The sequence below is a fragment of the Gossypium arboreum genome, chromosome 3, assembly GCF_025698485.1.
Source record: "Gossypium arboreum isolate Shixiya-1 chromosome 3, ASM2569848v2, whole genome shotgun sequence".
In the NCBI taxonomy this organism is placed as follows: Eukaryota; Viridiplantae; Streptophyta; class Magnoliopsida; order Malvales; family Malvaceae; genus Gossypium; species Gossypium arboreum.
The window spans coordinates 4,502,671-4,514,291 of NC_069072.1; the positions used below are offsets into that span (position 1 = coordinate 4,502,671).

Sequence of the window (11,621 nt, forward strand, 5' to 3'; positions counted from 1 at the left end):
GACTCAGTAACTGAGTGAAAATTGAGTTTGCTTCTCCTCTGTTGAGGTGGAAAATTAATGTATGCGGTTGCATCATAAACATCAAAATATTCTCGGGAAAATTCCATTGCAGCTATCGGTAATCTTTGTTGAAGAAGGCAAAAACGAGGACAATGTCTCAACTTGTTTCCTTTTGGAATTTATTGCTGACGACGTTATCTCTTATGATTATATAGGGTTAATTGCACTAGAAGTTTTTAAATTATAACCCAAATTTTAAATTAATCTCTCAACCTCAAAATCTTTTTACTGAATTTTTAAAATCTTAATTATACATATTACTTAAATTGAGTGCAACATCCTTCTGCTCCCAAATGGGGTCCAATTGCCTTATTTCCAACACCAGCTTTCGGATTTTCCAAGAGAATTAAACACATTTTCTTGTGGATATTCTATTTATAATTTCTTACAAGCCTTTCCCAAGCTAAGTACAATGCTATATGTCCTTGTTCTTCCAGCTCATTACCAGATATTTTTTAAAAAACATCCTTCCTTGTAGATGTCCAAAGATCGGACTATCCGTTCTTTTTGGGAAAAGTAAAAGAAATCATTTTATTATTGAATCAAAAGCATAATAAAATATAAAATATTAATATAGAAAATATTAATAGATTGTTGTATTGGTTTGGTCCGGAATAAGATATATAAAACTCATAAACAGTTCTAATCACTTTTATAATGATGTATTATTATATTAAAAAGATCACTGTTTTTTTTAATAAACAAGGCTGAAAGCATTATGAAAAGCCTATAAACATTGCTAATATCATTGTAAGAAAACAAATATGAAGGTTACACCTGGCTTCAACAATGGTGACGGACAAAATACAAAGAGAAACCCCAGCTTCCTAACAGGAAAACCAATCTCGCTTGTTGATGTTGGCTGTGGATGGAGGTGAGTCAATGAGGAGAAAGGGTGTTAATGAAGGAGGAAGTGAAGAGGTAAACTGAAGGAAGAAGATGAAGTTTGCCGAGTGGTACGAGGTTCACACCGCGTAGTGCTGGGAGTCATATATACATACTCCTGCTAAGGTATTTTTCTAGCATCTATCAATTATGTGTCCCTATCAACACATTTACTGATGCGTATTCCTTGAGCCACGTGTCATGAAAATGAGTCGACCAATCTTACAAGTGGCAAATGAGATATAATTATTTTCACTATTAATTTATTAATGAATTTTCATAAGATGGATACTTAACGGGATTCCCACAAAATAAGGTGTAGGGGATAAGGCGAATAGATTTCCTCTACCCCTTTTTCCTACCTATATTTGCTCCTTAAATTTCATTACTCCACCTCTAACTTAATTTTACTTTGAAATATATTTTGTTTATTTAATAGAACTTTTATTTATTTTACACTGTTTTTCTCGAATAGATAAATAAAAATATTTTATTGAATCAAAACAATCAATATAATATTTAAGGGTGAGTAAAACTCTATTCGAATAAAAAAATTCAAATTTGGGGTTAATCGAATTGAATTATTTAATTTTTTTGAGTCAACTTGAATAAGTAATTCGAGTTTCGAGTTCAAGCCGAGTTGAATTTTACAAATCAAATAAATCGAATAATTGAATAACGAATAGTATAAATACCCTTTGGTCTCTATCAATTTTAAAATGAGGAAATTGGTCACTCTCAACAAAAATTATAAAAAATAAAATAATTTTAAAATTTAAAATATTTATAAAATTTGAAAAATATATATATATTTAAAAATTTTAAAGAATATATAAAGAAGTTTAAAATTTTTCTAAAATAAGTTAATTCAGGACTTAAAAATTATTATTTTAGAAAAATTTAAAATTTAACCTTCTGTTATATTATTTAGATTTTTTTAAATTTTATATTTTTTAAAAATATAAATTTTAGACTTTTTAAAAATATTTTGATTTTTTTTGTGATTTTGTTGAAAGAGACCAATTTCCTCATTTTCAAAATTTACAGTGACCAAAGAGGTATTTACACCAATCTGTTATTCAAATTATTCAAATTGTAAAATTCAATTCGACTCGAACCCGAAATTTGAATACTTATTGGAGTTAACTAGAATAACTCGATTTGATTAACTCGAAATTTGATTTTTTTTCCAAATCAAATCAAATTTTGATCACCCCTAATCATAATAAGAAAGTAGAAGAAATCTATTCTGAGGGTAAGGCATATATATCATTACAATATTACAAGGTAAGTGTCTTAAATAATTTATTTTTGGTAATAAAATATTTATTTTCTTTTTCTTTATTCGTATTTAATATTAATCTAATTTAGAGAAAGAGATGAAACCTTAGAATTAATCATATTCCATATGTAAAATATAACATGTAAGATAAAGCAAGGAAATTCGAGTTTGTCAAATTTATTGTTTCGCTTTGCATGCAAGCATTATAGTTTATAGACAGCTTAGGCTAAAAGATCATAATATAAGAAATGATACAGTTGTTTTCTCAACTCCAATGAGAAAGGTTATACTTCATTTATTGCAGAACAAATTTTGTGTATTTCACCATTGGTCCCTGTTTTCACTTCAATGTTGCTCATCTTCACCATTGACTTACCAAATTGCACGTTGAATTTCAATTATGGCAAGCCTCTAACACCCAAGTAGCTTTCAACTATGGATCTCGTACAACCATCCGTCCACAACATTTGATCAGACGCTAGTATGCCTCGGCCTTTCCTCAAATTATGAAAGAACGATGCATTTAATGAATCCACAGTCTCCGTGTCTAAAGCAACTAATGTCTCGTATCGTCCCCATTCGACGGACAAAGTGTTCGGAGTTGAGAGACAAAGTCAGGGTTGATCGATAGGTATGCGCCGTTGCCGGTTGCACTGAAGTTGAATAATCTATAGCTGAAAAATTCGCAAGCCGTAGTTCCAATGGTGTGTGTAAGAGCCCAAATTTGTCCGGGCCTTAAACAACCAAACAAAAAGTAATAAATAAATAAATATTTTAAAAAAGTCCACTCAAAAAAAAAATATAATAAACAGTCCAGGTTACAAAACTAACCCCTACTCAGCAAGCCCACTATTGCCACCCATAGCCTACTAACCTAAACCCAGAAAGACCCAATTAAACCATTTAGCCCAAAGTGCCTATACCCGTTACAAACCCAAAATTTCCTAAGGCCCAATTGACCCAAATGGTTGCAGCCCCAAGCAAGAAACCCTAGGGTTTCTACCCACTATCTTCTCGCGCCGCAAGCAGAAGGTTCCAGACGCGTCTGTCCAATTTCCGTGATCAGCGCCTTGGCACCAGCCTTCGTCACCACCACCATTAACGCGCGAGACATGCCAGAATCTGGCGTTGGATTCATTAACGTGCGAATATCAGTGATTGAGAGAGATTCTCGTTGGGATACCTGCAAGAGAAGGAAACACAGCAGATACGAAGAGCAAGAAAAGGAAACTAAAAGAATCTCAGCATATCAGTCAAAGATACCATAGACAAGAAATTAGAGATTTCTTTCCTTATGTAATAAATCAGTAGGCTATAAAAAGCCTTTGTAACTCTTGTAACGATTACAGACACACACAGATACTCATACAGAACTAAACAGAGAATACAAGCAGTTTCAAAGAAAAGGTGATTTAACTGTGTTTTTTTAGAATATATGCATGTATGTACATTATTTTTAGCAAAAATAGTAGCTTTTAAAAAGGGGGAAGAGATTACCTGTGGAAGGACGAGGATTTTAACCTCGGACCACCGACTGAGGGTGGCGTGAGCGTGAGGAGACCACGGATGAAGCTCAGCAGACTCGGGATCGGCCCCGAATCCTCTTCAGAGGATTTTTGTTTCTTTTTAAAAACGGATGTTAAAATGATTTTTAGGGTGAAATTTGACTTATATAGTGCATTTAAAAGCGGTGTCGTTTTACAACTATAGGATCCATAGCGTCGACCCGATTAACCGGGAGGGTCCGCATTTTGAGAATTGGGCTAATTGCCCAATTGATCCTCTCGCTATTTTTATACTTTCAATTCTATTTTATTTATTGTGAAATTTGGCATTAACATTTTATTCTGTTTCAATTCGACCCCCCAATGATTTGCAATCGTATTAGGGGGAAACGGCGACGTTTTGGAAAGAGGGTTATTTGCTCAGTAACCCCCTTTAATTTTGAGGGTGTTTCAAATTATGCCTTAATTCAGTTTTAGCTTTTAAATTTACCACGTAGCTTTACAAAACCTTAAATTTGCTCCTATTTTATTACTATATATATTTTATTAATATTTGATTAATTTTAACTTTACTTTTATACTTTAAAATTATTAAAAGTGTTATTTTTATATGTATAATATATAATATTTTCCTCAAATTATCACTATTTTTATATATTATTATATTTTCACATATATTATATATTTATTAATTATATATATATTTACATGTTATTTTATATTATATCTATTATAATTCTTATATATTTATATTACATTTTATTATATAATATTTATTTATTTTTATATATGTTATGTATATCATGTATAGTCAATTATATTATTTACATTTATATTGTATATATTATTTCAAAAAAATAAAAATTATTATTATTAAATCATATTTTTAACTCACACTATATATTTTTATTAATTATTTATTTATTTACTATATATTATTTTTTAAAACTAATATTGTTATATTATGAAATCTCTTACATACTTCTAAATCAATATATTATCATATAATTATTATTCTTTTATTATATTATCTATTAAATGCTATTTTAAAATGGTTATGAAATGTCTTGTTTTTTAATTGTATGTATATTTTGTTAGCAATCAATTATTTTTATATATATTAGTTTCTTTTCATATGTTTTATATTGTATGTATCATGTATGTGTTAAGTTTATTTTTATTATAATATGCACTATATTTCTTTTATTTGTATACCATACATTATTTGATTTATGTTTTTTATATCATACATCATTTAAATATTATTTCGTGTGTTTATATACTTTGTTTATTCATTTTCAATACATGTTATACATATATCTTTGTTTGCATTTTTTTGCCTCGTATGAATTATTCTTTATATCATAGTATTCATTTTTTATCTACCTAGTGCAATAATATATTATTATGATTTATAATGTAATACGATTTCCCATGCATCATCTTTAAAAAGATAAGGCTCAAATTTTCAAAAGTTATAAAGGCAATACTTGGTGTTTGAAAGCTTCGAGAAAAGTAGTGCCCTAACTTATTGGGTTGCAACTTTTCTCGTTGAGTTCGAATAGTCAAGTACCCTTCTAAGTTTTTAAGATTTTCAAAATACGAGCAACTGTCTTGGAATTTCAAAGCGTTGTGTCCTAACTTATTGGATGTGGCAATTTGTCGTTTCGAGATAGGGATTTCCAAAAGGTTAACTTAATGTCAATGTTTTGATACGAGTGAACCCAAATTTTCAAAATCAAAGTATTTTAAAGAGGATTATATCTTAAATTTTTTTTAAATTTCCGACATTAAAGACATTTGATAATCAATTAGGTACCAATTTTTGGGCGTTACGAGGGTGCTAATCCTTCCTCGTACGTAACCGACTCCCGAACCCATTCTTTAATTTCGTGGACCAAAAACTAATGATTTTAAAACAAAATGTTTTAAAGGTGATCCAATCACACCTAAAAAGATTGGTGGCGACTCCCGTTTTCGTTTTTTTAAAATTGATTCCCATTTTCCAAAACTCGATTTGAAAGTGGTTTCGACAGTGTGCGCCTCTGTTAACAAAAAAAAAAAAGCAATTCAACACATTTCAAATAGGTACAAATACTTCTTTGATTCTTCGCAATTTGTTATTGAGTAAATTGGCTCCTTTAAAAAATTAGAGTAATTTAATCCATATTAATTTTGAAAGTAAATAATTAAGGATAATTAATCACATTGTTAATATTTTTCGTTAATTGTACATATGTTTTATTGGTATAATAATAAATTTAGCTATTAAAGTTTACACATTCTATTCATTTGGTCTTGATTTAACAAATTTATCCTGCAATATTTATATATTTCATCAACATTTACCCAAAATATATAAACATCAAGAGCTAAATTTGTTATTATAAATTAAACTTATGTATAATTAATGGAAAACATTAATGTGATAATTATTTGTCCTTAGTTGCTAATTTTCAAATTTGATAAAGATTAAATTGTTTCATTTTTAAAAAATACTAATTTGTTCAATATCAAAATTGAGAAGAACTAGAAAAGTGTTTTTACCATTTATATATTAGCTGCACGTTAATACATACATACATATATCCATATATACCTAGGATGAGCCGAGAAATTTATTTTAGAAGGGTGAAGATTAAATTATATATATTTAAGGAAATTAAATTATAATTTTATTATTGTATTAAAGAATTTTAATGGGATTAAACTGAATTTATCATTTGGAGAGGGCTAAAGTGCAATTTTATTATTAAATTAATATAATTTTAAATTTAGAGGGACTATAAAGAAAATTTACCATTTGAAGGGTAAAGTCCCTGCGGACCCTTAGCGCAGTCCCTGGTCCCTGGTATATACGGAAATCGAAATAATGGTTACCACTTACTAACAAGGGTGACAAGATCACGAGCGTTTAGACCAAATGCAGCGAACTTTCGCTTGAGTTCTTCGATGGAGTCCGTGAAGGCAGGCAAATTGTCAGCATCAGAAGCTAGGGAAACCTTTCCATCTCTTCGTCCCGTAGGCACATCCCACTTCTGTCCTTTTGCCTGCATGAATATATATATGTGTCAGCAAAAATATTTAGAGGCTTATTGAATGATGGGTTAATTCGTTACCAGAAAAACAGCATCACGGGCAGCAAGGGCGAGGATATCAGCGCACGAGACAACTCCTGGACAAGTAGCTTCAACTTGTGCTTTGGCATCATCAATAACTTCATATCCTCTCACTCCAAGGTTCGGGGGAGCAGTTTTCTCCGTGTCGGGGCCATTGATGAGGATCGAAGCATCGCAGCCGTGGACGAAGCAGTCATGGAAGTGCATCCTTAGTATGGCTGGACCAAGTGAAGGATCAGACTGTAAATGGGACTGAACCGTGGAACTAACAATGGATTCAACTAAAGGACATGAGGTTGAATAGAACCCAACACGGGTGCCTTGACCTTTCACCAATGTGGCAGCCATGTTCAACAAAGCAAACACTAAAAAGAACTTGTTTTTGGAGTAATTACCCTCCATCACTGTGAAGAAACAAAAGCAGAAAAGTGAAAGCATTTATATGTATAGATTTGTTTATAGCTTTCTAAAATTTTGCGTTGAAGGCAATTCATATAGCTAGAGCAAATAATAAACTAATTTTTCTATTAAAATTTTATCTATTTTTTCTGTTAAAATTAGTTTATATATATACCTATATTAATTTATTTTTATTTAATGTACATAAATTAATTTATTTATTATTTTAATAAAAATAAAATACAATCTAATTTTATTATACAAATTCCTACAGTACTTTTACACTAACTTGTGATATTAAGGTTGTATAATAAATAAGCACACGCCATCTCTGTATCCTTTTTTTTTCTGACAGAAGTTTATTGAGATAATAAAAGTGGGATGGTTCATGATTGCAAATTTTAAATTGAATTAAATTGACACTTTTGCAAATTTCGGTGGGAAGGTAGTTTCTTCGGTGTCTTGCATATTAGCTAAATCTGAGCAAAAATTTGCTTTTAATTTTCACCTGGAATTTTATATATGAAGTATAGCGCAAGATTTATCATCACAAATCACAAACGCCACGAAGACAATTGCATCTTGTTGTACAATCATAATAAAACATATAAAAACTCTATCTAAATTTAACTCGATTATGGGATTCAAAATATTTATAATTTAGATAATTTTAAATATTTCATTTAGGGGTTTTAACTCTATTTTCTAAATTAAGAAATTATTTCTCTCTTTATTTTAACCTCCGTTGATACTAGGTATCAATAGATTAGGGGACAAATTGTTGTACAATTATAATAAAATATATAATAATTTGATCCGAAATTCAATTCAAAATTTGACCGGATTATCCAACCTGAAATACTCATGGTTTAAGTAATCTCAAACACTTCATTTGAGGGGCTTCGACTCTATTTTCTGAACCAGAACACTACTTCATTTTTCATTTTGACCTTTGTTGATACTAAATATCAACACATCTCAATATGAATAATTAGTGGATAAAATTCTCTCTCTTTAAAGTTTCACTCTTACAAAATTTACACATCTTTTTAAAACTAATCCAAAAATTCCTGTACAACAATAGAAATGTAGTAATTTTGGTAGTTATTCTGAAATTTTGGATATATATATATATATATATATATATATATATATATATGAATACAACACATCAAAAGATAGTAAATATATAGTGGTCAATAACCATTTTATATGTAAATATGTAACCTTTCCTTTATAATAATAGTAAGTTTACAAGTAAAAAAAAAAAAATCTTTAGCCCTCCTTTTATTCATAGGAAAAAAAAAAACTGCCTGCTTATCTTTTTCAAATCAAATATTTATTTTGTTGGTCGAGGAGGTAATTTTCGGGTTAATTGATGGTAGTAATTTTTTCAATCATATTATTTGATTTTTGTTTTGTTTTTAAATTTAGTTTACATCATTATAGTTTTGTCCACACTTTCGTGAATTTTGTTTTATCCACTTGTTTTCTTTTATAGCAATGGTTGTTTTAGTTTTTAATTTTTAGTCAACTTTTAATATATATATAAAAGATTTGACAAGGTAAGAATGTTATCAAATCTATTGTGGACTATTCTCGAAAGATTTTATTATGATAGAGCAGCGATGGTATTCGTAAAATTAGAATCTGAGATAAGAAAAATGATAAGTCATTTGAGACTTGACCTTTTGTGTGTCACTAATACAATGGGTCACTTTGAGCTCTTGGTAATATTTTCTTGGTTGATTGGAGTTCATCGTCAAGTTGATCTGATGATGGTAAGAAGTAATTTTTAGTGGTTTAATCAATGTGATACATCTCTAGTTTGTTTTTAAATTATCTCGATGTTGCAATTACTGTTAATTTATCTTTCTCTTTTGAAATTATTCTATAGATATGATACTTGTGCGACAATTTGTAATATCTTATTTATTGGTTCTATTATATATAATGCATTTGAATTTTTAGTATTCATAATTGATATTAAATATTTTATTTAAAAAATTAAATGATTAATCAATTTTCATTGGTGAGATCTTGGTAGGAAGCGTCAGTGGTCTAAGGAATTATTGAGTCAACATTTGACGAATGGGTTACTGGGGTCACAAGGGAAGGCCATTAGTGATTATTAGAATTATACGTACACTTCACCCATGTATAGATTAGAGTAGAATAGTCAACATTTGACGAGTCTGGTCTATTAAACTTCGTAGCTATATTCATTTTCTCTATTATTTGATATTTACCGTAAAGCCTTCAATTTATATTTATGAACACTTTTCGTAAGATTTTTCATTTAAAACAAACAATATTAATTTCAAGTCCACAAGCTACGCAAAAGTTCAACTTTTTTTTTCTAGGAAAAGACACATTAATCTCTTAGAACATACGACAAAGCTTCAAGAGAAGGATGACCCAATTTTCGGTGCCATGTTATAAGGGAATCTTGTTAAGATGATAGATAATAAAGATTTTCATTGTCTTGAGTCTTAATGAGTATACTAGTAGATATAATTGATGAACCACACGAGTCAATCGACGCCAAATTGTAAAGTCCCCTAACTTCAAGTCCATGCAAAAGTACTTTCTTAGTTTCCAAATCCTTCACCATGCAAAGTTTTGGGTGAAATTAAAAGAAAACCTGGTTATCTTTAGTGAACTTAGATATTGAAAACAAGTTGTTTGCAATGTTAGGGAAATGAAACGAATGCTTTAGAGATAAAAGTCTAGTTCTTATAAGTAAAGATGATTGACCAACATTAGCAATAGGCAAATTACATCCATTTCCTAACAAAATTTTACTTGAACCATGATATAGAGAGGAGTTGGTCAAATTAACATTATTGGTGAAATGATTCGTGGCTCTAGAATCCGGATACTAGGCGCTATCATGGATCATTTTTGGAGTTGCAACAACGGAGTGAATTTGAGGGATAGGCTCGGGTTGTGAGTGTGAGACCATTGGAACTAGAGAACCCATAGTTACAAAAGGAAATTCAATTGTACAAGAGGGATCTGATGCAACTCTACTGTAGCTATAGTTGTGTGAGAACCCAGACTCAAAGGTACAATGATTGGCGGTCCTTGGAACTAAAGGAGTACTTGAAATTCCAACATTTGATTTGTCAAATCGGTGATAACAATGTGAATATTGCACATTTGACATTTTTGTCTCCAACCCCCGGAAGGTGCTCGACCTCTGCCCCAAAAAGTTTGATAAGGAGGCCTAAATGGTGGTTTTGAAGCATAGCCTAAATGTTGGTATGAAAAAGTTGCATTAGTTTGTTGTACAACAATGTTAGTAGTCATATATAATTGAGAAAATAAGTCCTTTTGGCGTGCCTAAGGGTTAAGTAAAACACTGTAAACAATTTGTAATCCATAAGGATGTTGACTTGAAATTATCTTTGTAAAACAAACTCATATTATAACACTCTTGACTCAAGTTGTCGACGGTTTGATAGATGTGGTCACATTTGATGCCTAAAGGAACCTCTAGTGATATAGTTGATTACCGGTGTCTTTCTAGTGGTAACCCTGTTCTAGAGTCTCTATATGGATCTATGTTATTAAATGGCTCTGACCTATTATATGATCTAACTATGCTTTAAGAAAGGTTTATGAAATATCGATACCTCTAAGAGAGGTATCGAGACTTGGTTGCTATAAGGTATCGATACTTGGCTATTGGGTACGGATACCTATATCTCCCTTACATTAAGCATAATAGAGTTCTCTATCCTCCATGATTTAGTCCATAAGTCATTTCTATTATTCGTTTTACGGTTCAATTCTGATACTTTTTTAGTGTTACATATAATTAAAAATTAAAAGATACAATAATCATTCTCAGAAGTTTAACCAGTTGAGTCTTAGTATGACATAATTTATGACATAAAAAATTTTGGGTGTTATAAGTATTAAATTGGAAGGCCAAACAATATACTAGAAATATGTATGATCTTTGATACGGTATGCCTGCAATTTACCAAATTATCACAAAATCAACTGCACCTTAACTAAGTATTCTCGCATTGATTGATCTCTCTTTTTCACATCTTTCATTATACAATTGAGTTGTATGACTTGTGCAGGTTGTTGAGACCTAAAGTTGTTAATCGCTTGAACTGCCTCAGTTGAATAGAAGTGCTTGACTATAATGGCCAATACAGCTTGGCACTGTGAAAATTGTATAAACAAAATAACAAAGAACACTAAGATTTGTTCACGTAGTTCGATTTTCTTACGTCTGTTGAGTCTAGCTCAATGAGTAATTCCACTATTTTTAGTTCAAAATACAACAAGTGAATTATACTCTATCACTCTCCAAGTATAGGGATCTCAACTTTGTACTTAAAGACTAGAACA

The 11,621-nt window shown here is 30.4% G+C and overlaps 1 protein-coding gene across 1 annotated transcript; it reads right to left on the reverse strand.

The window, feature by feature from the left end:
* Window positions 1-6,454: 6,454 nt before the first annotated feature.
* LOC108475706 (cationic peroxidase 2-like) lies at window positions 6,455-7,253 on the reverse strand. Its single transcript, XM_017777687.2, has 2 exons — window positions 6,852-7,253; window positions 6,455-6,782 (listed from the first exon to the last, which is right to left on the reverse strand). Exons 1-2 carry the CDS (start codon window positions 7,251-7,253, stop codon window positions 6,609-6,611), a joined length of 576 nt encoding a protein of 191 aa, XP_017633176.2. The 3' UTR covers window positions 6,455-6,608.
* Window positions 7,254-11,621: the final 4,368 nt, after the last annotated feature.